This window comes from Coloeus monedula (assembly GCF_965178545.1).
Source record: "Coloeus monedula genome assembly, chromosome: 13".
NCBI classification, from domain to species: Eukaryota; Metazoa; Chordata; class Aves; order Passeriformes; family Corvidae; genus Coloeus; species Coloeus monedula.
The window spans coordinates 11,660,595-11,687,195 of NC_138793.1; the positions used below are offsets into that span (position 1 = coordinate 11,660,595).

The 26,601-nt window shown below is 41.8% G+C and overlaps 1 protein-coding gene across 1 annotated transcript; it reads left to right on the forward strand.

Moving 5' to 3' along the window:
• Nucleotides 1-13,104: 13,104 nt before the first annotated feature.
• Nucleotides 13,105-25,258, forward strand: LOC309577892 (galanin receptor type 1-like; the record flags this gene model as incomplete). The annotated part of the gene is made up of 3 exons (XM_082290164.1): nt 13,105-13,812; nt 14,689-14,754; nt 24,941-25,258. The coding sequence occupies 3 exons, from the start codon at nt 13,105-13,107 to the stop codon at nt 25,256-25,258; spliced, it is 1,092 nt and encodes a 363-aa protein (XP_082146290.1).
• Between the last annotated feature and the right edge of the window lie 1,343 nt (nt 25,259-26,601).

Here is a 26,601-nt window from a genome sequence, read left to right on the forward strand (position 1 = left end):
TATCTGCTCTGACCTCATACACATATAGAAGTCCATATAATTTGTCAGTTCAAAATGCTTAATGAGAAAGTAGCAAACTTTGTTCACACAATGAAACAGTTCTGATGCTATAAAAACTGATACACACTGCAGATTTCAGTCCAAATATTTACTATTTTTTCGTGAAGTCAACAGCAATTTTCAGGAAGATTTTTCAGCAGGAAATATGTGTTCTTCAAGTGGTTTGTCTGCTAAGATAAATTATTTTTATCTATTCATTACCAAATCTCCATTCTGTGTGTTTGTGCAAAAATGCAATTCTTTGTAGCTACAAGGATTTTTTATAGATTTGCTCTATCAAAGTATCTTCTCGGTTTCATGCAAAATATTCTTTATACTTTGACAGTGAGATTCATTTGCCTTTGAAACTGCTTAGGTAAAAAAAAGACACATAATTATATCATCATTCATAGATCAGTTCTTGAAAATTGAAGGAGTATTGCAAGCACTACACAAAATTAAGAACATGGCATATTAGCATCCCTGTCTAAACAACATTCAAAATACAGAACTCACACAGCTTTTTCCCATGCTGACTAAGCAGAGTTGAGAAGTGGAAGCTGAAATGAGATTTTTAGCTTTTCTTTTGTTTATCTAAAGGCTCCTTGGAGCAGTTACCTTCTTCAGATAATGCAGCTGAGTCGAAATCCACATTCCACTGTGTTGGATACTACAGCTGAAGCTTGGCACCAGATCTGCTTGGCATCACAGCAGCAGCCAAGAAACCTCTGCTATTTGTTTAACTCATGTCACAGGCTGCACACACAACAGGCATTTGGAAATTGCCACTTTGAGAGCTGCAAGGTCTGTGAACGAGCTTTCAGCTCAGCTACGCCCACGTGGGAGCCCCACAAGTCATTTGCCGTGCCTTGCTGAAAACCCAGCATTTCCTCCCTCTTGTGGCAGCCTGGCTGTGCAGTCCACGATGCCTCTGTGCACTAGCAGATGATGTGTTAAAATCACTCTGTATTGCTCAGAAATAGGTGTCTCTCACCACAGAATAATTTAGGTTGGAAGGAGTTTCCGGTGGGATGTCATCTAGTGCAGCCACCGGGTCCCAGGTAAGGTAACTCCAAAGTTCGATCAGGTTGCTCAGATCCTCACTCAGTAGAAGTTTTGATATCTTCAAAGAAAAAGATTATAGAACCTTTCCAGGCCTCTGTTCCAGTGCTTGCTTATTCACATTGACTACACTTAACCCAATAAATGTCTACCTCTTCTACTATATCTGCTGTATTTTATTCAGGATTTACTGTGCCACTGTATTATATACGTAAAGGTCAAAATTGTCACAAGGTACAGGTGGCCTTTCCAAAATTAATTATGTCTCTGAACGTGCTGTGGCTTTTCACTCCCTTTCAAACATGAAAGTTTGGAAACAAAGAAATATATGCAAAACCATGATGCTAGAGTTTTACAAGAAGTAAGGTTTGCTTATCATCATTTCTATTTCACTTTGTATTTTGCACTGGAAACCAAAAGGGCATCATGCTTTTGTTTATGATTCCATTGCAGAGAAATGGCCAAGTCTCATAATAAAATCTCCCACAGACCTGTTGTGCAAGTTATGTCTTAAGTGGAACACACATGCATCATCAATCCTCTAGTTCCCACCAACTGGAAAACTTAAACAGAACCCCCCACATTCCTGAGAATTCTGCTGCACATTGCTAATTTGGTGAATTTCACTTATAAACACTTGCCATCCACTTCTGTGAAGTAGAGAACCCTAAACAATACAAATGAAGTAACAAGAGAAAAGACAAATATTTTCCCTTCCTAATCTGAAGTTTGATCCAGGCCAGAGCCATTATTATGCCTATGACAGGAAACTATCTTTCATATTTAAATTAAAGCAGCAAATAACAGGATCAGATTCCTTTTCTATTTGTGGTCTAGTTCTAGCCCATGTTTCACTGTTAATTTTAAACTTTTCAGATTCTCATCTCTATCTTCCAGAGTAAGAAAATATCACATAACTGTCATTGCTTGCAATTTTTTTCCCCGTTTTCTAAATTTTCTCTCTTTGGAGAGTCAGGTTAAATCTCTGATCTGATTTCTACCTAAAACTCTGTTTCCACATGCCTCCAGAAAAACTAAGCTCACCGACTCCTTGTTCAACCACCGTTTTTGCTGAGCCACTAAGCACCTTCTTGAGTTTTTAACAACTCACCTCCTTGCAGATTCAGAAAACAACTGATTTTTAAAGCTGCTAAAGGCCAAATGCTTCCTTTGGCTCACAGTGAGGTTTCTTCTGTAATTTTATTCCAATAGCCCTGGATTAGCGTTAGCAGCTGTCTGTGTATAGTAATTCTTACAAATGTGGCATTTGTGATGTACATCCTTCCTGCAGAGTTCATCTGGCAGGACTGGTCTCCTAATAAATATCCCAAGAGCTATCTTTATTGTCCAGAATGTTGTTACACAGCTGTGTCTCTCTGATAATAGCTATCCCTATGTTTATATCATATTATATTCACCTCACACATATTTTGGAGCAAGCTGAGAAGTTATAAAATAACTGCAGCACTCACACTCAAATCAGTTGCTGTCAGGAGGCAGAGAGATATTACATGTTGGAACTACTTTTCACACTAGGAAGGCTTGTTCCATCCCAGAGCAACTTCATTAATTTCAGTACTTACACATCCCAACCACTTGTGTTCTCGCTACCAGCACAGATTAAACTGTAGATGACTACAGCTGGGAAAGTAGAACTTTCTACGTGCAGGTGCCTATTGCAGCAGTCATTTTTAACTGCAATTTGGTTTTCTATAAAGGTCTTCTATTCTACCAGCTCCTGGTATCAACTACACTACATAACAGCACTTCAGCATTTGGGATGGTGTCTTGGTTTGAAAAAACAGGTGTCTGCCAAGGAAGGCAGGAGCCTCCCTTGGAATGAAAAATGCAACTCCCTTCCCTCCAAATTATTATAATTTTGAAATTAAGGGGCTTTCAGGCAAAGATGTGGGAAATAGGAATAACAGTTCTTTGCTATTATATATCTATATGTGTATAACCAGTCAAACAAACAGCAATAACCATGGCAGTAACAGCAAACAATCCCAAACCCAGTGCCAGCCTTCTCGGCTGTCAGGCTATTTCCCCTCGGGTGCAGTTCCGCTCGCAGCCGGCAGGGGCGCTGGCGGCTCCCGGTGAGCAGGGCAGGTGCGATGGTTCCCCCCCGGCTGCAGGGGGCGCTCCGGAGCGAGCTCGGGGAGCACGCGGCACTGGCGGCCTGGGATCCCGGGAAGGGATGGGACAAAGGCTTCACAAACCCCTGGGCAGCCGATCCCGGTGTCTGGCCGGCCCCTCGGGAACAGCAGGCTGGAATGGCAGGCTGGAACGGCAGGGACGAGCACAAATCCTGGGTGGCAGACAAGATGGTTCAAACTTCGGAGCTGCAGCGGGAACCCCCGGAGGTCTGGGCAGGCAGGATGTGCAGGGCTATGATGTAGCGAAGGCTCAAAGCAACGGCGGGGGCAGGGTGGCTGCAGCCCGGCTCCCAGCAGGGCAGAGAAAGGTGGGCTTGGGAATCCCGGGGTTTCTCCCTGAGGCACCCGAGCAGATGGTGAACAGGTGCCTCTTTTAGTGAGGTGGGGTGTTAGGGTCCCAGTGCAACAGCCGCTCCAGTGAGCAGGCTCCACTCACAGTAGAAGGAAGGCAGCTGAAAGCAGAAGCCCGCAGCACTGACGAAATCCCTCCAGAACAATGGCAGCCTCTCTTCATCCCAACTCCGAGAGCACCAGCCCACCTGGGGTGTACCCAACCCCCAGGTGAAAGAGAGTAGCCAGTTTGACCCCTCCCTCTGTGGCCACGCCTTTTGTTTTTCTTAAGCACACAGTAATTTGTTGCCCCGGCAACATCAACAGGAAAAATTCTTTAAGAGAAAAAGAAAACAGGAGAACTCCTAAAAACCCCAACAGATGGATATAGTTTTGTGTGTGAATCAGCTTTAAAACCACATTGCAATTGCTTAGGAACAGGCCACATTAACATAGTATTGTAAGTCCTGCTTATCCAGTATTCAAACTTGCTGTTGTACTTCTGTCTGAATATTGCAATCTCCAGGGCAGTCAGTTTGGCATTTCTTGAGTGCAGATATCAGTGTTTTAATTAGAAAGTGTTAAAACATGTTAGGAAGAGGAAATCCTGTGTACCAGGACTTCTGTTTGCATAAAAATAGCAATACAGGCAGACTTAACTATTGCAAATTGAGTTCCATCTGTTTCTTCTACGCATCTCAGCATTAGTTTCAGGTCCTAAAAGGAAGTGAGTTCACACTTGGAGGGGGTGGTGATGGGAGGTTCTTTGGTAATTTTAATCTGTTTAAATCAGCATGGTTGCAACATATTTCTCAGATGAGACCTTATGAGAAATATTAATCTTGGGAGATCAAAGAAAGAGGTTAAAAACCAAGTCAGTAAAAAACTTTTTCCCATGTTGCTCTGCTCTGTGGGTGCCTGAGGCTGCCCCAGTTTCACAACTAATTTGACCGGCACCCTGAAGTTAGTTCAGAGTATGCCATACACTCTCAGGATGTGAGCATACAGAACAACATCAACTGTCACCAGTTACCAAACATGAAAGAAACAGGAAGTACCAAGATAGGTTTTTCTCTTCACAGAGAAAAGATTTCCTGAAGCACATCAAGATATCACCAAAGCTCCTAAGAAGGAAGCTAGAGCTGAACGTTCCCTGTAGCTGAAAGCAAATAGTGCATAATAACGCAGATACCTTTCAAGATGAGCACAAATTAATACTATTCTGACACCCTGTCTTGGTTTGAAAGACAGTTGTCTGCTAAGGAAGGCAGGAGCCTCCCTTGGAATGGCAGATGTGACCCCCCCTTCCCACCGAGTTATTATAATTCCGAAATCAAGGGGCCCTTAGGCAAAGACGTGGGAAATAGGAATAACAGTTCTTTGCTATTATATATCTATATGTGTGTATAACCAGTCAAACAAACAGCAATAACTATGGCAGTAACAGCAAACAATCACAAACCCAGTGCCAGCCTTCTCGGCTGTCAGGCCCTTTTCCCCTCGGGTGCAGTTCCGCTCGCAGCCGGCAGGGGCGCTGGCGGCTCCCGGTGAGCAGGGCAGGTGCGATGGTTCCCCCGCGGCTGCAGGGGGCGCTCCGGAGCGAGCTCGGGGAGCACGCGGCACCGGTGCCCTGGGATCCCGGGAAAAGGATGGAACAAAGGCTTCACAAACCCCTGGGCAGCCGATCCCGGGATCCCGGGAAGGGATGGAACAAAGGCTCCACAAACCCCTGGGCAGCCGATCCCGGTGTCCGGGAACAGTTCCTCGGGAGCAGCAGCTGGAACGGCAGGGATGAGCACAAATCCCGGGTGGCAGATGAGGTGTATCCAAGCGGGGAACCCCCCGGAGGTCTGGGCAGGCAGGGTGAGCAGGGCTACAACGCAGCAAAGGCTCAAAGCAACGGCGGGGCAGGGCAGCCATGGCCCGGCTCCCAGCGGGGCAGGGAAGGCAGCTTTGGGATCCCAGGGCTTCTCCAGCAGAAGGAAAAGCAGCCGAAGAAACAGCCTCCCTCTCTGTCCAAATGCCAGAGACCGAACTGCCCGCACACCCAGGTGAAACAAAAGAGTAGCCAGATGCACCCCACCCCGTAGCCACCTCTTGGTTTTTTCTTAAGTACCCAGCCATTTGTCCCCCTAGCAACACGTGTGGGGAAAATTCCTTTAACAGAAAAAAAACCAGGAGAGCTCCTAAAACCCCAACTCACCCATCAAGGTCTCTTGTCAACAGGTTTTTACAAAAATACCAAAGTTGCTGTGGATTCTCCTGTCTCAATACTCTCACAGAATTAATTTCTGTACTTTCTTGGAAACAAAGATGGATAAAGCAGCAGCAGAAAAAAAATAGCTGCAATAAGCTTATCTAGTAACTTAAATTATGTTTATTTGAAAATAGTATTAATATTTGCAATTGATAAAGACCAAATAGTGAAACAAACCGAGCAAGGCCTCTGTTTGTTTGGCTATACATTTGTTCTACAAAGGTATCAGGTATCCAGTTTAACTCTTTTGATTCAAGCAAGGTGAAAGTTCCTCATTAAAATAATATGTAGTCTGTGATCTGATGACAGATTGCTAACTGGCAGGACTAGAGACCACTTCTGAGAACCAGGATGCAAACTAGCTTGTTTCAGATGGGTGGGCTTTTTTGTTTGGAGGTTGTTCCCCCACCCAAGGAAATTAAAAGAAAAATCTTTTTGAAAGGCAATTGAAGAGGTCACAAAAACCTCGAGGACAACAGAAGTTGTTGCCTACTCAGTTTGAGAATTTTATCCAAAAAGACTTCCAGAAGCACAAAAAGAAAAGGAAAAAGAAAAAAAAAAAAGACTTTCCTCTTTTAAAAAAGCAGAATTCTCAAAGCTCTATTTCTGCCACTTCCTATTCAAATTTTTTAGGAAGAGCAAAGCCATTCATATTCATATTTAATGTAGCTGCTGCCCTTGTGGCATTGAGCACCCACAGCCCTGCAGGGCAGCAAGCTCCACTGAGTGCCATGTTTCCTGTTTAGCACAGGTTTCTGAGAAGAGCCAATAATTTTGGTATCAATAAGAAAATCAAATGTAGAGCAAGTCTACATGGATTCATTTTTGCCACCTAATAATGCATCTAATTGTTTTCTTTGTGTTCAAAGACTTTGCTTTGTGTTTGGGGGGATGCCTAAAAATTGTCATCATTGCCTGATCTGCAGATGGATTATCCAGGTAATCCTTGAGCAAGGCCTGATTTCTTACTCATTCTTTTGCTTATGAGTAGAAGCTCCCAACCACCTTTAACTGCAAGCTTGTCAGCACATGCTAGGATATTGGAAGAGTGTAGGTTCTTCTACCAGTTTTCCAAATAATCAGTTGTGTGCCAGTCTCTTCATTAGCAATTCTGAAAGGCTTAAGCAATGACTTCTCTTTGCTGTGTATCTGCAAACAGCTGTACTGGGCACACATACAGGTGGTGTTTATTTTCCTACCTCAGAAGCATTATGAACCCAAATGCAGCATGGAAATAAATTGACTGGTTGTGTCTCTTGTCCAGACCACACTGAACAAACTGGAAACTAAGTAAAGTTGCTCATGAAGTCTGTCAGAGGCTTTCAGAAAAATCTAGAATTTGCTGTAACTATTTTCAGTTAGCTGCCTCAGAATCTGACATGAAGCACAATCAGGTGCTCTTAAACATCCAGAGCTGTGTGCAAATAAGATATCCCAAATATATATATATATTATTTTAATTTTTTTTTCCGTAAGTATTAAAAATCTTCCAAGTACTTTTGTCTTGGGATGTTTTTGTTAGACCAGAAAATTTATCAACCTAGAATACATTATTTCTGGGTACTTTACAAAACATATTATGTTTCTTAAGAAAAGGTTTCTTGAATTGAGGAATTTGGCAGTAATTTCAATGAGGCAGTAGATAGAAATTTGCTGTGGTTCTTTTGGAAAGAGAGTACCCTTGCAGCAAGGAGAGCAAATCACTGTGGATACTTTTTTGCTAAGATGGTATTAAAGCGCAGCATGTACACTTTCATCTCTCCTTTTGTAACAAGCAGCATTTTGTGATACAGTCTGGGGTGCCTGAGTAAAAGGGTTATTTGCACAGCAAGACACCAGGACTTTCCCAGAACTGTTGCAGAATTTTGTTATGCTCCAGAGCTGGCCAGTTGACAGCACATCTTATTACACATAAAAGATGAGGGGACGAGTGAACTTACCCAAACAGTTTGATAAACTCAAGTTGATACACACAGAGGAAAAATAGATTTGTGAACTTAAATTAAGTTATCACCATGAGAAGCTAGCTAAATGTTCTCATGTTGTCATAGAATGATCTGGTTTTCAAATCAGAGGGGACCAAACTCACACACTCCACTGAACTTGTAGTATCTTCTTACCTTCCTTTATGTAAACACCAGCTCTGGTATTGAACAGGGGAGCAGCACCTCTCCAGGGAGACATTGTGCTTCTGGCTTTCACAACACAAGCATGTCTCAGACTCTGCACTGGGATCTGATTGTCCTTTGTATGTAGGCACATATATATTTACAAATATATCACACTAGGACCCAGATAAAGACATCTTGTTCTTCCATGTTAAGGCCAAACAGTGAGAGATCACTCACATCACTTATCTCCTCTCACTTCACAGAAGAGCTGTGCGCAAAACCACAGGGACACACAGGAAGAGATACATTGTCTTGAATCTGTTGACATAAGCCAGAACACGTTCCTTATTCTCTAAAGAATACTAAATAAGTGTCAACAAGCACCCTATTTTGAGGTTTATTATGGTTTTGACATATTCCTGTCCCAGTATTTGCCAACACTGTATGCCAAACAGTCTTCTCTTTCTGTAGCTTTATTCCAACATCATTTCTGTCAGAACCAAAATCATGATTTTTTACTCAGTTTTTTGGTTATAAGTGAATAACAAACTTTGTTAAACAATTGTACGAGCCTTTTTAAAAATTAAACTGCAGAAGAAAGTTTGCTAACAGTGTGGATACGATGCTTTTGGCTGTTTAAATGAAGTTGTTCTATTTTTACTACAAATTCTCGGTAAGGCAAAAGCCATTTGTAGGGTATTTGTAACTAGCTACAGTAAGGTTGTAATGTCCAGTAAGTACAGTAATGTCCAGTAAGGAGAACACAAAAAAGTTGTGTGAGGACTTAATGGCCAGAGTGAGACATGTAAGTTCAATTCTGATCCTTCACCCAAGAGACTCAAAGGTTACAGCTCACAAGAGGTGAAAGGTTTTACTTATTCTAGCTCTGGGAGGTTTGTACTTGCTTCAGCACTTCATCGTAGCTCCGCAATGGGCAAGACTACCCCGTACAGCTCAGCTTGAGGCCTGGTGGAAAAGTTAACTTCTAGGGGGATTAAGGTTTCTGTTCCTTCAGGACGTATCTAGATGCATATCAGGAAAGGAATTATGGAAAGGAATTGAATCTGAGCTCTCATTTTGGGGGAAAATATGCAGAGCAGTCAACAGGACCTCCGGCCTCTCTTGGGGTTATATTTCAAGAGGAATGACCACTGCACCTTCTCTTTCCACTTGGGATCATAACTGGAAAGAGTTGAGCCAACTGCAAATGTTTCTGCCCTACCACTGCTTGTTTCCTGGTTGTGTCTAGGTAGCTCATTAGTCAGCCTAAAGGGCTTTTCAGCCTGAATCAGCCTTTCAAAGAGCAGCAAGAGCTGCCGAACCCAAAGCCACAAACAGGCTTTTGATCTGGATGTTTGTTTTTCTTTAAATGGACCTGAATCTGAGATGTAACCCACATTCTCCAGAGAGAGAAAAAAATGTGACAGTAAGGTTTTTGCTTGCTGTTGTGCTTAAGTGCCCTCCTCCCACTCAAAAGTCGAGAGGCTTAGAGAGCTAATGCACAGGTACCAAAACGTTGAACCATGACTATCAAAACAATAAGAGTGGTTTACAACATACCTGATATTCACTGCAATTAGGAGCTGATGCACCCATTAGCAATCAGAAAATGGACAAATCAGTTTGTACCTACACAAACTAAAAATGTTACCATTTAAATACTACAATCTAATGTTTTGGGTTTTTTTTCCCCTACCATTATTCTTAGGGTTGACATCCTCCCACTCTTCTCCTTACACAGCGATTGCAATTTGTTCACAGAGGTCCAGTACTATCCTCTCTCAACAAGACATCTCTGATGCCTGTTTAGTCAGGGAAAAAATCCAATGCTTTTAGCCCAAATAAACTCAGACAAAAGCAGCAGCATCTGGCTTCCAGTTCAGTCTTGATCTTGACCATCAGTGATGCCTGTCAGACCTCGACATTTTTTTCTTCTCACAGAGTATTCAGTGTCCTTTCCCTACATCGTCCCACTCATGTTTAAATATTTGTTGTCTTCATCAAAGAAGCAACAGAGTTTCTAAAGAGCAGCAGGTTTTTTACAGCTGAGGTGTTTCATGCAGCTCGATCCACAGGGCATTAATTGTTTCTGGTTTCCAGATGAAACACAGTGAATTTTAAAGTACCACACATAATGTGGGTGTTCCCAGCAAATCAGACATTACAGGTTCATTTGCTATTTATGCTCCTGTATTTATTCAAGTGACTTGACCTTCTCCTCCTAGTTGGGCTAATGAACAGGTCTTATGGCAAGTACTTTGTCTTGGCGTTGTCAGTTCCCTTCTGACTGCACTTGGATTGGGAATTCTCAGGGACAGGAGATTTCTGTCAAAACAACATGATTTAAAGCAGTTGAGAAGTGGCACAATGAAGGAAACAGAAGAAGGAATCTTTACCTTTGTGAAACTTTTGACTGCCATGGTAAACATACTTCCAGGATAAGTTTTCAGCAAAGCATGTAAATTAACACTGGAAATTATGTGTAAGTCCTGTGAGCAAGGCCAGCCAGGAATACTTCCACACCAGCCAAGCTCCATTTGAAATCAGATTTGCAGCATCTCAGTTCCCTAATGAAAACAAGCTGAGTGCCTGCACATAGTTTTCTGGATGCTTAATTCAGCAGGTGATCACCACTGTCTATCCAGAATATTCACCTTTCCTCCCCCTGCCCCAGTTATAACACTTTCAGAGAACTGGAATGTTCCTTCTGTAAGAATTTAGTTAATTGTTGAATTTTTATTTTTTTTTTACAAATCTAAACAATCCTATGATCTGTCCCTCCTCACTGCCAAAACTGTGCTGTTCTCTGCCCATTTTCTGCTTAGTGTGCCATGAGATCTTTCAGATCTGCAAAGCTGTGTTTGTTCTGCAGGTGGCACATACAAGCGATTCTTAAATTCCTGCATGCATTGTCTCAAGTCCCCTGCAGTAGAAACCACACACATTCCAGTTTTTATTACTTTGCCGAAACCCACTAAAAGACAAAATTGCCTGCTCTCATTTGTTGCATTGTTACCTGATTGTTACAGGTGCTTTTTAAATAATTCTTTCTGGTATGACTGTTCACTAAAGAAAAAGGGATAAAACAAAACCACAAAAACCCCAAACATCAAAAATACAGAGATAGCCATTGAAATCACTTTCAATAGCCTTCTCTAAAACATTACATGTATTTATATGAATAATATTACAGAAGGAACCTTACAGTGGTCACATATTATCACAAAAGGAAAAAGCAAAACATATTTAAGTTTCATCATTTAAGGCGGGGTGTGTGCATAAGGACGAGAGAGAACCACAGCAGATAGAGTCAAGTACTGGGCTGACTCTGTGTTCGGGGGCAAGAGAGGTTGAGGGCGCCAGAGGAGTTGCCTGAAGGCAGCGAAGGAGGCGGAATGTCAGTAGATGGCACTCGGGCTGCAGCACAGCCCCACATCTTGCACGGTCCCCGCAAAGATCCCATCAAACAGACAAAACATTCGGGAACTGGAAGACGTGTCTGAGGTCCTGTGCCGCAGCAAGTGAGGCAGCCAGGCCATGGAAGATCCAGAGAGCTGCAGGTGGCGCCAGGTCCAGCCACGGTGATCTGCTCACGGCAACGGGAGATCACTTTTTCCATTGCAGCTTAGACATCACATCTTTCCTGCCCTGGCCACTTCCCGCCTCACCCCGTAACTACCCCGAAGCTATGAGGGAAAGAAGGGACTTAGCTCCAGATCAGTTTTTAAGCAAGGGTATAATCAGAGCAGGCTACGGAAGGCAACACTGTCTCCTCTCAACAAGAGCTTAGAAAAAAAATCGCAAGGGAGAGCAACTGTCAGGTCCTGAACTTCGTTTCTAAAATTAAGGGGTTCCCCCCAGTCCAGCCCTCCCATTCACAAGATCCAGTGGTGCCCCACTCTGATCAAGTGCCTGGAGTTGTAACCACTGAAAATAGAGGTGGGTACTCTTCTCTGCAGGCAGCTGTCCTGCATCCATAAATCACTGTGTGCAGGTACTATTAATGTTTGCCTAAAATTTGTTCCCTCCTCACTACCTGCAGAGTTCCTTAAGAAATATGAGTTAAAAACCCATTAAAACTAACCTACTTAGTACATTCTAAAACATATGTACTGTTTCCGTAAGTAAGCATTAAAGCCACAGTAACTGAGCCATTAATCTTTAATAAAACTTCTGTTAAAAAAACATATCTTTGTTCCCTGGCAGGGAATATTACAGCTGCTCATAGCTACTAAGACTGAGCATTTCCTTTTCCAGTGCAGAGGTTGTTGGCACTACTGGGCTGAACTCAATATGTCTTTGAAGATGGATCAACAAGGTCCAAGAATATTCAGGCACTAAGGAATTTGGGCAGATATCCCGGAAGTAGCAAGACCCACTCCTGAATCTAAAGTTCTCACAGCTTTTTGTGTTGGAAACACAACTATTCAGATGGCTTTATGCTCTAATAGGAGCATTGAAGACTATGACACAAACAAATGAAATCCTTATCTGCTGATTAAAGTATTTTAGCTTTTTTTCCTTCTTATGCAGCCAGTAACAGTGCTGCCTCTCACAGAACTGCACACACTATTGTTCAGCAGCTGCTGCTTATCCATCCCTTTGGATGAGAATGGTTGCTTTGCTCTTCCCCCTCATGAGCAGTAATGCATGGGGACAAAGATGGCCAGGGGTTGTTTTCTGAAGTGCTCAGGTCACAGACAGCATTTGTTCTCTCTGCCACAGCTCGGCATGGAGCTGGGAAAGCAGGTATGACAGCCACACATCCAGGGAGTGTGGGAGGGAAGCAGAAGAGGAGGGGCATGAGGAAGCCGAGCTGCTGCTGCTCTGCTGCTGCTCCAAGCTCCCAGGGCAGCCTCATCCTCTGCTCTTCCGGCACGGACTTTTTCTCTGCCACACTGGCACCAGCTGCCAAACCTGGGTGTCATCTCTTGGATAACACAAATTCCTCAACCTCTTTTTTGCCAGTCCCTGGAATAATCTGCACCAGAGACAGAGAGAACTGGGAAAAATCATCTTTAGAAAATTGCTCCTCAAAGGAAAGACACGGCGCTGGAAAAGACAAAAGTTCACCTCTGGCCACCCTTAACAAACGCAGATGTACCTGTCAGCAGTTCAGGGCTGCAGTGACTGCTCCTTGCCTGGCTCCATGAAGGAGCAGAAAAACAACTTTGTGCTTTCCCTTGGAGCCAACACCAGCAAGTGCAACCTTGAGACCAGCCAAACAGAGTCCCCAACATGCTGGGCAGAAGCAACCAGGGGCGGCCCAGAGGTGGTGATTGTACCAGTGCTTTTTGGGTTGATTTTTCTCCTGGGAATGGTGGGAAACACATTAGTGTTGGTTGTTTTGGGGCGTTTCCGGCCTGGGGGACGCCCATCACGCAGTGCCACCAACATCTTCATCCTGAACTTAAGCATTGCAGACTTCTCCTTTCTGCTCTTCTGCGTTCCCTTCCAGGCCACCATCTACTCCTTGCCAGAGTGGATCTTCGGTGCCTTCTTTTGCAAGTGGGTTCACTACTTGGCCATGGCAACAATGCTGGTCAGCATCTTCACTCTGGTGGCCATGTCTGTGGACAGATACATTGCTGTGGTCCATGCCAAACGCTCGCCCTGCATCCGCAGCAAGCGCAACGCTGCCCTTGGCGTGGCTGTCATTTGGCTGCTGTCTCTCCTCATCGCCGTCCCCGTGGCCCAGCACCAGGCCCTCATGAGTGGCCATCAGCAGGCACCCAACAGCTCTTTCTGCTGGGAGCACTGGGCAAACGGTTCCACAGCCAAGCAGATGTACAAGATTACCATCCTGCTGGTGGGATACCTCCTGCCCCTGCTGCTCATCACCTGCTGCTATGCCAAGGTGGGTGCAAGGGATGGGAATAATGTTTAAATGGAGAGAAAGATCCCAGACTCTTGGTGGCTTCTGTGTGTGCTTAGCTACACAGCCAAATAACTGATCCAACCCTTTCCGTATTCTCTCCTAGTACAGAATACTTTTTTGAGGTGGGGGGAGGGATGGAAAACAGAATGAAATTACACCAGATCACAAAAAGGATTACAACTGCTAAGATGACACCCAGCCTGGCTCCCAAACCCTCTAAAGAATCTTGCTGGTTTTCATATTTTTCATTTTGTTCTTTCTAAGTAACAAATGTTTGCTACTGGCAAGAGAAAAAACCTATGGAAGGACAAACATTTCCAGGTTATTGCTGTGCTGTAAACCGTTTTCAAAAGCTAGATCTAGATGTTGTTAATTGAGAATTGCCTGCAGTGCTTCAACACTCCTTATGACCCTCCCTTCAAGGGTGAGCCCACTCCTACCACCCCATTTGTTTGCGCTGCCTCCAGGAGCAGCAGGACAGTCCCACCAGGGAACAGGACTGGCAGCCTGCTCTCTGCCCATGTGCATCATCAGCCTACGGAATAAATGAAGACAATCTGAGGCACAACATAAAATTCAAAGTCCATGTGAAAACTCCTGTGGATTTCAGCATAGTGCCAGCTGAGCTCTTAATATGTGCTGAACTACTGGAAGCATAGCAGGTTTAATGCTCTTTCCAAACCTTGTTTCTTGAAAGAGAAAGTGGAGAGTTTAGAATTAAAATCTGAAAGTATCATCTTTGAAGTAATGTTAAAATAATTATTTCAAATTTTGGGTGCTTGTATGAGGAGTTCAAGTATTAATACACAAATTTCAATTTCTTATTCCATGTATTGCTCCTTTTTTCCCCCCAAGGTTTTATACCATCTCCATACAAAAGTAAAGAACATTTCCAAGAAGTCAGAGAGATCAAAGAAGAAGGTAAATATCTTTGGTTTAATCAGTTAATTGACCATAATACAATAGGTATGCCAGTTTTATAAAGTAATCAGCCTGGTCTATGCTGATTCCAGTTGTTTTACAGTTACAGTTTCTGTCAGTCCTTTTTGCCTATGGATCCTAACTAGATTTAACTATAGATTATATTTAGTTTCTACTGGTTCATTACATTCACTAACATACACTCAGCTTTGTTTGCAATATACTTATGAGTATCAATTCATAATTGGTCTTGCACCTACACTGTCTGTAAGGATAGAACTCAATTGGTATTTACAATAATATCTCATAACACGATAACTATAGTAGTTATACACCACAATATTGACTAGACTGGTGTTCCTTTCCCTTTCCCCTCAGAGTGTTTTTGAACATGTTTTCTGTATTCATCTAACTTCAAGTAGGTTCTGATAAACTTTCTTTTAACCACCTTTTCTAAGGCAAAACATTATGCAGAAATGAGCTGCTGTGTGTTGCCTGCTGCAGGAACACCACCAGACCTAGATGAAACAGACTACATTGAAGAACACCATGTCTTATTTTGCCTGCTGATTTTTTGATGAATGTTGATGCTACCACAGATAAACTGTGAATTAAAATTTCAAAATCAAGAGTATAATTTCTTGATCAATAGTGCAGACTACAAACAGAAAGCGGAGTCAGAGTTTGGTGAGTTTAACAGCTACCATGAGAAAAGGCAACCAAGATATGCTGACAATTTTGATAATGTAAAATGCAGCAAATAAAGTGCTAAGAAGCAATGTCATTCCACATAGAATCATTTCACAATTTCATAAGTTTGAAAAGTTGCTTTGGGTCTCAAAGTCACCAGCAAATCCCTAAACTGGTTGTATGAAATTCCCCTCCAGAATTTCTTTACCCATGTATGAATGGCACACTACCTATTTTGTTGCTAATTTTTAAGAGAATACTACCAACAGTTGAAAATTACTACTGTCACTTTTCTGTAAAGAAGTTAAGAATTTCATTTATGACAGTCACTTTTTCAAATGTACCCACTTGTGTTGTTTTCAGATTTGCTTTGTAGAGTTGGATGAAAAAATAGCTCTACAGTTTCTTCAGCCTTGGGCATTGTTATTAGATATAGCCAAGAGGATCAATCTTTAAAAAACACCTTTGATTTTACCTGTTCAAACAAGTTAGTGATGCAGCACTTCTTCCTCCCTTCCCTTAAGTATTTTCCTGGCCATAATTATGAAACACCCAATAGCAATTCTTGTTCCATGTGGCACAGTTAGGCCTAGTTTAATAGGTGATCCTTTCAGATAAAAGAAAAATAAAATACATTCCTCTACACACACATATCATCCTTCACAATATGTCTTCTTCCAGCACTGTCTGCATAGAAATTGTCCATATAGCTTTCCTGCATGCCAAGCATCTTCTTTAGTGTACTTACTTCAAGTATTTTTTGTGGCAAACACTACTCTTAACATTTCATAAGGAGACTTTCTTGGTCTGGTTGTGGACACACTGAATTCCTGCATATGCTTTCAAAGCATACTTGAAACACAAGAGTGAGAGTCCATCTTTTAAAGCACGTCTTCTTAAGCACACTTCACACTAGAGCCTAATAGGAAACTCATAGATGCATGTCAGTTCTGCTAATCCAGCTTCCTTCATATGTACTTAGTTGGTCCATTTGTGAAAGTAGTTGTGTTTGGGTTCAATTCATAAACTTCATCAGGGATTAAGTGAACAGCTTTTGCTTATTTTACTCAAAGATATTTGACAAATGAATCTTGATCCACGTTTGAAAGGTTAATTTAGTACATACAGAACATCGAGTTTGTTCTGAAATATGTGTGACTTCAGTGGCTAAATGCTGATTGCCTTGAGCTATGAGAGAAAGTGTAGCACAACAACCAAGTCTTCCCATATGAGGTGATAAAATCATCTGAGTCACATCTGTTAATTCACAGTGTGCATCTTCACCACACTGATATGGAAAACAGTGTCATATTCATAAAAAGGAGTATAGTCTGAAACTATGACCATGCAGTTCCTGCTTCATTCCTATCATTTTAAGAAAACTGGGCTATTATCCTCCTTCCACCTCCAAGAGAACGGGGTTTGGGTTTGCTCTCTTTGGGTTTTCCTATTTGGGTTTGGTTTGGTTTTTTTCTGTTTGGTTTGTGGGTTTGGTGTTGTTTTGTTTTTAAACAGTTAAATAGCAAATTTTGCAAACACGTTTTTGTTCAAATCTCCCAATGCTCATCTGGGCTACATACATGAATAAAAGTCTCAAAATAATCAAATTGCAGGCTCAGAGTCCTTGTTGAACAAGATTTTCCAGTGAAAGAGTTGCCAGCATTACCACTGCAAACAATTTGCTTTGTCACTCAGCATTTCAGAAGCTGTAAGAACTCTCCTCAGGACTGAACACTTCAAGATAAAACATAGTTAAGAAAGAAATCAAATGCCATAGAGTTCAGGCTGTGGTCTTGCCATAAGCAGCATTCCACATGCTGATTGGAAACACATTGTTATTATGCTCCATTATAGGCTGCTTCTGAAAAAAATAGTACTACCAGGTAAGAGTTTTTAAAATGTCAAGACTTATTTCTGGATCTTTAGCTTTCATTGACCTTGCTGGAGTCTTGGTGTAATATCAGTCCCTCCACCCCCAGATCCTATAACACTGATGTCAGGCAGAAGAGACATCATTCTTACTCATATAGTTTGAGCCATAGAACACAGAAATACAGTAGGAAGTATTACTGGGACAAATCCAAATTAAAGCCACCTGAAAGGTCATAGAGGGGCTGGTATTTTATCTGCTATTAATACATCCTGGAAATTTGGAAACAGCATGTGAACCTCAATAAGACAAATATTTACAGAACAAATGGGATACTGCTGGATCCAGCCCTAGGGTGATTTCTAATGAGATGGTGATAGCATGGCCAAATTGATGTCCCAGTTGTGCAGGTACATGCCTGACTTTCCTAGCTGCACTGCTGTAGCAAAGAAAGCAAAATAATTCTGGATTTAACTGACCCTGAGTATGTGAAACACATTACTGGAGCCCAGGTACTTGGTACTGTGGCTCAACCTCCCCCTTTAAAGATCGTACTATATCATGAATTTGTATCTATGCCTTTAAAATGAAAAAAAAAAAAAAAACCAAACCTGTTTTAAAAAGTAAATCAAACCCATGGAAACAGGAAACAAAGCCTAATGAACTACAGTATTGGGAATTCGTTATTTCAAGAAGCCTCTTGCTTGTTTCTCTACCCCTTTTTGCTTTTTCATGACACAGTATGGTTCCCAGTGCCTGCTCCCTCCAGCTGTGCTCCCCTCCCTCCCTGGTGTGTGCTGCCTGCTCCCAGCAGAGCAGCACCTGCTGCCCAGGGACCTGCAGAGCTGCACGTGCAGACAAGCATGTGATAATTCTGTCTGTTATCACAGTATGGAAACAAAACCCAGTTAAAAGTTAAAAGAATTGTAGGGGTTTTGGCTATCCACACAGTTAAGAGGAGCTCTGACACATACACCTACAGAGTGGCACTGCCACCCAATTTCCTCTCAACAGGGTCTTGTCAAAAAATTCCCACTGCTGTATGAAGCACCTTTAAATAAATGTCTCCAACACCAGGCTTCACTTCAGCAGCATCTGAAGACCCATCTCTTGTCTCCCAGACCACAGTCCCACAAGATATACCTGGGGTTTCAGCAGGGATTTTATTCCCTGCACTACATTTGCAAAGTCACTTTTCCCTTCTCCTCCATTACTGATGATCGTTCTGCTGTCTGTCATTGTCCCATTTGCCACAACATTGTACTCAAAGTCTGTTATTTGAAGATACGTAGGGGCTAAAAGGACAGCTTAAGAGGGCCCTGATTTTTAGGACAAACTACTCATGGGCAGTGCTCAGACACACTATTGTAAAGTCAGTTACAACCACATTTTGTTTGAATGGGTCCAGTTTATGAATAATCCAGAGAGCTCTGGCAGCTGTCACCCCCTCCAAGTCAGTGTTCAAACACCTGCTGAAAAGAACAAGCTTGTCTTTAGCAGAAACCTACAAATGACATACAGGCACATATCACCAAAAAAAAAAAGGGAAGGTTTTGTGCTTGGGTTGTGATCTGGAAGCTTTTAAGTTACAGGATGATTATGTAGAGAAACCTTTTCAATTTAAGCACACATGAAACCTTGTAAAAATTTCCCCTGCACAAAGTTTGCTGCATCCTGACTTCACATCCCATTATAAAAAGAATTTGACCTTTAATTCAGATTCCCACTTTGAAATTTTTATATAAGTTTGCCATCTACATGACAATGTTGGACATGCTCAATTTAATGTGCTTTTCCATTTATATGTAACATCTGTGCATTAGATCAAGGAAGATGTTTAGTACTTTTCACAAGCTTAGGCTGAAATTCTGCATGATGCACTAAGACTGTGCCTGCAGAAGAGATACATGACCATCTGTTTCCCCATTTAATGCCATACTGGCTGTACAAGTTTGCCAGCCTTGAAAATCAGATGGTGTGATGCTGGATTCTCCTTTGAAGTTTTGGATAATCGTTTTTTGAGGCCAGCCAGCAAGACCACATGCTAAGAAATTCTGTGCACCCCTCTATGACAATTAAGTGTATTTCAATTCTGTTATCTCTTTTCTGAACTATGCAGAGTACAGCAAGTCTGTAATTTGGCTCTAAGGAAAGTTAACAATTCCCCCTCTGACAGTGTTGCAAAATATTTCATAAGAGCCCAGCCCCAGGAACTCTGCTCATACATGTGCCTTAAATAAGATGATTTAATGACGGAAATTAATGCAAACCGAGGGCTATCATGGCCCTATGGTGTTTTACTGGCCTCTGGAGCACACCAGGGTTCCTCAGTGTTTATTCAGTTCTGTCTTATGCATCTTTGAAGAACAAATAACAAGGCTTGCAAACTGAACAATCTGAAATGCTGTTTCAAATTTAAGAATGTTTCTGGGAATGTGAATTTCACAGCTATTTTGCAGGCTTCCTTGAAAGGATAGTAGGAGCTGTGGGGCCTTGAGGCCAAAAGCTTCAATTAACAGACCAAATGAGCCACTCAAAGATAACAAATTAGTACTATGCTTTTCTATTGGTTAGCTACAATAGGAAGGTGAGCCGTGCTTACCTGGTGGGTAAGCAAATCAGCTGTTCATTGCTTCCAGAGATAAGTAAATACAAAGACACACGGAGTTTATTTGGGACACTCCCTGGAGTGCTGCACTTTGAAGGTCATACAAGAGCTTAAAGTAAAAGATACAGAATTCCTCCAAGATAGATGGGTATTCCTGAACATCTTGGCCAAGAGAGGCAGAAAAAAGCTGCACTGTTACTGCTTTCTTGTATGCTAAACTAACTATTTGGCTACTGTTCATGCAAATTGAAGGTTTTCATGGAGATAATGGACGTGATGTTCAAGGCCTTGGCATTTGAACAACAGTAAATACAGCAAGGGAACATGGAAGATCCTGGGATCCATTGAGCAAAAGAATATAATTCCAAAATGAAATCCTGCACGTTGTTTGGTTAACAGGAGCCCAGGGCAGCAGGAATTAAGAGCATCATTACTAATTAGGGGATAATAGAAATATCACAATGCTCATAAGCCTTTATGAATACAGGATGAGTCAGTTTCAAGGGCACCAACAGAGGAGATTAGAACGAGAGATGTGCAGATGAGCAGCTGGAACAGTGCAAGCAAGCTGCTGCGAAATGAAGAGCCCCCTTTGTACATAAAGCAAGTAACCAGAATGAACTGATAACATCTGAAAATATATTTACTTCAGTCCCTCCTCTTCATGACATCCAGCTGCCATCTCTGACTCCAAGAAAGAAGACAGAACAATGAAAAAGAATACTTTCAGTGTGCTTCTCAGATCACTGAAGAGTAGAATTATACACAAATGTAATAAAAAAAAAGACCAAAGGGCAATGAGAAGTGCTTCAATAGTAATTAAAAGATGTGTGTGCTCTGAAGTAGAGAAAGCTGCTATCCAACATTTAAGTTACTTAAGAATAGGTATGCCATTTTCTGAACATTTTGCATTTATCACTTAGCTATGGGCATGTTTCTGGAGATCAGATTGTGTTTGGGACCTTTCTGTTAGAACTTTATGTGCAAAAGGAAAAGAATGTTTGCAAATCCATCAGGGGGAGTCAGATTTGCCAACAGAGCAAACAAGAATGTGGCAGCAGGAGTGAAGAAATTGGCAGTTTTCACTTTGCACGTTGGCTCACAGATGGACTTAGAACAAAGGGATGCTCTTGGTTCAGTATCCCTGAATCTAAAGCCACAAAAATTGTCTTCCTCAGAGGCTGGTAAGTTCCTTCAGCAGTACAGTAGTATATTGCACTAAGCCACATGTCTTTCCTGGGCACTGACACAGGGTCCCTGCAGTATCTAAAACCAAAAGCTTTAAAAAGTGACCCAAAAGCCATGGGTCACTACATTTTTTTCAAGTCTTCACTACAGTAAATTACAATATATAGTGAAGTCTGTAACCCCGTAGCTTACCATAATCAAGTCTGGGGCAATCCAAACATGCACCATTTGTCTCTCAAACTTTAAGGGAAAAAATATACAAGTTAGAGATGAGTGTAACAGGAGAAAAGATTTATCAGTGAATCACATAATCAGGTATCAGACATCCTCCTACAGAGCAGCAATAAAGGAAGAGTCAATTGTTTGCTGATAAGACAGTGTGGAAGAACAGGCATAAGCTTCTTTATGCTTCTTCATTTAGAATTATGGAAGAAAAAAAAAGAGAAAATAATCTCAGCATATTCAGGAAACAGCAGTTGTCTCACTAATGAAGCCCAGTTTGTCTGCAAGCCAGTACTCTTTAATAAAAACCTAATTGAATGTTCTTTCCCATTTCTGTGTGGCTGAAGTACACAGTAGAAATGGATGGTCTGATCAGCTCTGAGAAATGATGTGCAGCTGGGCTGTCTCCAACTGGGACTAAATTAGGAAAGTGGCAAGCCCTCTACCCCTCTAGACTGTTCTGTTCACTCTATATTTTAATCTCAGGAATACAGCTAGTCCTTCCTAAACTATGTAAATCCATGGAATACTTGAAGCATTTGACTCATTACAGGACAATCTTAATTTTGCCCTTGAGCAGATGCCTGACAAGTTGAAGCAACTTCATTAGAAGCTTATCAAGGACAACAGCTCTAAACACAATTAAATTTAAGGACTCCATCATCCTCCAGAATGAGGTATCTCTCCCAAAATGTTTTTTAAACATATTTCCCATTGCTTTTTGAAGGATGGGAGAAGGCTAAAAGCAAGAAACAGCTTGTCTAGGGCCAGGGCAAAAAAATAGTCAAAGGGCAAAACAGACAAAGAAAGTCTGGAAAGCATAAATGAGAGGCAGATGACCAATAAAGATAACAAAAGAATAAGCAGGTAAATTCGAGACAATCTGCACATGACAGAAATGGGGGGGTGGGGGAGGAATAACAGAAGTTTGTCTAATTATCTGACAAACAAAAATATCTCCTTGTCTTTCTTTGTCACTATGCTATCAATTCACTGTACAGCTTAAACACACTTACTTTGACTCTACAACAAATAACACTGTAAGTTATTTTCTGGAGCTGCTTGAAAGACTTCTAGAAGTATTCTAGAAGTGTTAAGAGAGACTGAAACAACCCAGTAGAGCGGATTGTACATGTCTATTATGGACCCACCAAAACTTCAAAGTTGAACCAGAAGGTTTGCATTAAGTGGGGACAGCTTGACCAACACTAATGCAATGTGCAAACTATCACAGCCCCTGGAAGAAGCTCTAACAATACACAAACCATTTGGATCAGTCCTCCATAGCTGGTCAGTCTATAGTAACAGTAGTTTAAGCTACAACAAAGTTGTAACATTAAAAGTCAAATAATGTTTTGGTTCACTTTCCTCTATCTTAACTACATGATCCCTAACTTGAAAAAACAGACACAAGTTCCATTTCCAAAATCTGTTTCTTGAGTCATGAATGATGTACATTATTGCTCTAATATTGTCTCTTTTCCATCTCAAAATCCCCAAAAGCTGGACCCCAGAAATAGCTTTGTGCAATTACATAGCAACAGCAAACCCATTTTGTAATACTCAGCCCTATGTTAAATGCAAGTTTTGTTATTTCACAATAAAAGGGAAAAAAAAGCCAGGTATATAAGCCTTATTCAAAAGAATACTTCAGTGCTTGTAGCCCCCTAATTTAAGCAGATGGATGCTATGAAAGGTTGCCTGGGTAACAAGCCTAAGCTACTTAACATTAATAGAGGGTAAAGAAGTAGCACCATTATTTCTGGTGAAAGCTAATGATGAGATCTGTTTATTCATCATTTCTTTGGTACCCATCATACCAAGCTTACCAAGTGGGTAAGCTAGATCCCACAAGACCACTAGGTCTGTGTCTTTTGGTCTCATCAACTTCTAATCATTCCAGTCTATTTTTAAGGACATCATCTGGCTCAGAGCATGATTGGTTTGAGGACGCTTGGCAGTGTAGTTTGTTCACTCTCGGGGAACATCTTTGTTAGCTCAGCTGTCAGACACCATTCTGGTAGGTGAAACAAGGCAGCACCTGGAGTATGCCAGGTACACAATGAACCTACAGGTTATTGCCTTTCAAAGTTAATACAAACTTGTTTGAGAGACCTATTTGACAGAAATCCCTTTTTTTTAAAACTTGTATTGTAGTCTTGATCTAAAGCAATAACATCTGCCTTAGAGAGGTTAATGGGTTTAACTAAATGTGGCCATGATAACCACTGACTAAATGAATTTTTGTTCACTAGAAAATTATCCCTGTTCTAGGAAAGTAACTTTACACTATTCACTTGAAATCATACTAGGGAATTATTGACAGAAGCATTGGCGTAGCCTAGCAAGGCTGTAAATCTTAAGCTGAAATGCAACCTAAGTTTTAATTTTTCTCCACTGCTTTCCTGCTACTTGTACAACAATTCGCCTCAGGGGAAGGCTATCATCTGTATGTCTTCAAGTTGTTATATTTATTAAAATGACAAAATACAAATGAGAAACACTAAATACCAAAGTTAAAAATCAGACATTGTGCAGAGAAACAAGTGGAGCAAGAGGAGGGAAGTCACCAGCTGTGCATCTGCTACAGAACCCCAAAATGAGGGATTAAATACAGAAAAATTGGTCACCTTGTATTACCATTTGTATTTTTGAAAACTCATGAAGTCAGGTGGAATTAGCCCCACAAAAACATTAGGAAAGGATCTTAGGGCCCCCAAGTCACCAATCTCAGAGCCTTGCTAGGCATTCACTTAGTGTTCTAGAAGTAGAAAGTGAGAGAAAAGCAACGCTATCAGGTCTCCTAAATGTGAAAAATGAGATCCTACCCCCACAGGCCTCAGGGTCTTACAGAAAGGAAGCTGAAGTGAGTTATAGCCTAATTTTATTTACTGTCACTGATAACCTTCATTTTGTATGGTGATCTCGAAGAACACTGTTTTCAGGAAAATTTTACCTCAGGTCAAGCTTTGGGACTGTGCCAGAGGCTGCCCAGTTAACTGGGAAGCAACCATGGCAGAGGAACACCTCTAACCCAGCCAGTACAGGCTGGGATCCCAGAGGCACAGGGAGCCTCCCTCAGGTCATCACCCAGCTAGGAACATTTCTAATCAATGCACACTGCATACGTAAAAAAAAATCCCCTATTCAATGGTTTTCTGGGTTTCTCCTGTAATAGGGAAGATACTGGAAAAATCCTTCTCCTCAGGCCAGTTTTTGTTACTCCTCTCAGTGGCAAGCTTGCCTGTAAGTTGTTTTTCCCTGCAATTATTTTCAATAGCGTTAATGTTCCTCAGCCTCCAAATGAGCTATTATTTCCACTCTTCCTTGTAACACAGTTAGCATTGTTGCAGCCTTTATACTGTTTGAAGTTTTATAGGCACTACCTCCATTGTCTATAGCTATTTCCTTGAGCCAAAACCAGCCAATCCAAGTTTACCAGGGTTTTTAGCATCCTTTTTCATACTGTCATAATGTGCCCACCTGGCAGTCGTGAGTGTTGCCTGTGTTATGCTGCCTTCACTAATGACAGAGGAAAGCAAACTCACTCATTCCACAGCCTCACTTGATCATTGTGACCATTTAACACACGATCTTGTCTTTTCCAGACAGCGCAGACAGTGCTTCTCGTGGTTGCTGTGTTCCTGCTCTCCTGGCTGCCACACCATATCATCACCATGTGGGCAGAGTTTGGGCACTTTCCCCTGAACAACATCTCCTTCACCTTCCGCATCATCTCTCACTGCTTGGCCTACGGGAACTCTTGCATCAACCCCATCCTTTACGCTTTCCTCTCGGAGAATTTCCGCAAGGCCTGCCGGCAAGTCTTCACCTGCAAGTTCTTCCAGCGGCCGGCTTCCACTGAGAAACTGGCCAGAGTGCGCGTGGAGAATTTCTCTACCACACACTCCACCACTAATGTGTAAGCTGCGCTCACAAACATGTTTCAGGAGAAAGAGGAGGGCAGAAGGTTCTGTCTGGGGAGAACATGTATATGAGTGCATTCCAGGGAGTGGTGGAGTCTGCAGAAGTGTGGACTTCGTCAGATTGCTGGAGTGGTAGGAGATGTATTTCCCTCTGGCTGTCATGACACGTGACAGAGTTTGTCCTAGGGTACCTTGCTAGACACTGGGCTATGTGAAACAGAATTACCTGAATGCCCATAAGATAGAGCCCAAATGCAGCTGTAGTCGTGACAACAGGATCTAAAATAAGATTTACACAGAAGGTAGCATCTCTACAGATAAGAAGGCAGCAGTTAATGATGACTGTAGGCAGTCATTTGGATGTGAACAATGAGTGATGCGACTCAGAGAGCAGTTTAGGAGAAGTCAAACTAAAGTCTTTGTATGTCTTTGTTTCGTCAACAAATTTGACTATGTGTGAGCTACACACACATTTATATCACTACCTGTGAGATAAAGCTCTAAAGTCTCTAAATCCCCTTGAAGGCTTTGCTATAGCATTTACCTATTGGGCAGTAAAACCTTTCACACGTGTCAGTGACATGGCTGTCAGCATTTGGTGGCTCTGTATCAGCTTATACATCCCAGGGTCTGAATGTCTCTGTGCTCCTGTATGTAATTACTCCTGTTTATCACTGCCTCCAACAACTGTCTCTTGGTGAGCAACAGGAGGAAAGTGGTATTTCTCAACATATGCTTAAAAAACTGATTTCGTTTGAAAGCAGTCTACAAAAAATTTTGTTGGTAAATATAGTGTTCTCTTGAGTCTATCTACCCAAGGCTTTTTATCAGCCACTTTAGTATATATATAAAGTGCCCGAAATTTTGTGGTGCGGGTGTTTTTGGGTTTTTTGCTTGTTTGGGTTTTTTTTACTAACTGTTGTGATCAACAGTGCTCTAGCAACAAACAGTTAAGGGCATTTGTACCAAGTTCAAGGTTACTACTTGTAACTATATAAAGTGCATATTACTTCAAAAGTAGGAAGCAAATCACTGAAAGAACTTCATTATTTCACTGTGTTGTCTAATTTAGTATTTGTGTGCTGCAATCCAGACTGACCTGTTCACAGACTGTAAAAATGTGAGTTACAGAACTTGAACTACAAATTGTTTGCTGTCCATGCAATGAATGGATTTCCAGTCTCTAAATGGATCGCTCTTTCACTGTATTTCTAAAACTTGGGAGCCATTGTATTAAATAATTACACTGCAGTTTGTAACTTCCTTTAAGAGCCCCTTAACTGTGCAATATGAACAGAGCAAATGTGTACAACAGGATAAGGTCATATTGTCTGATTCTTAGG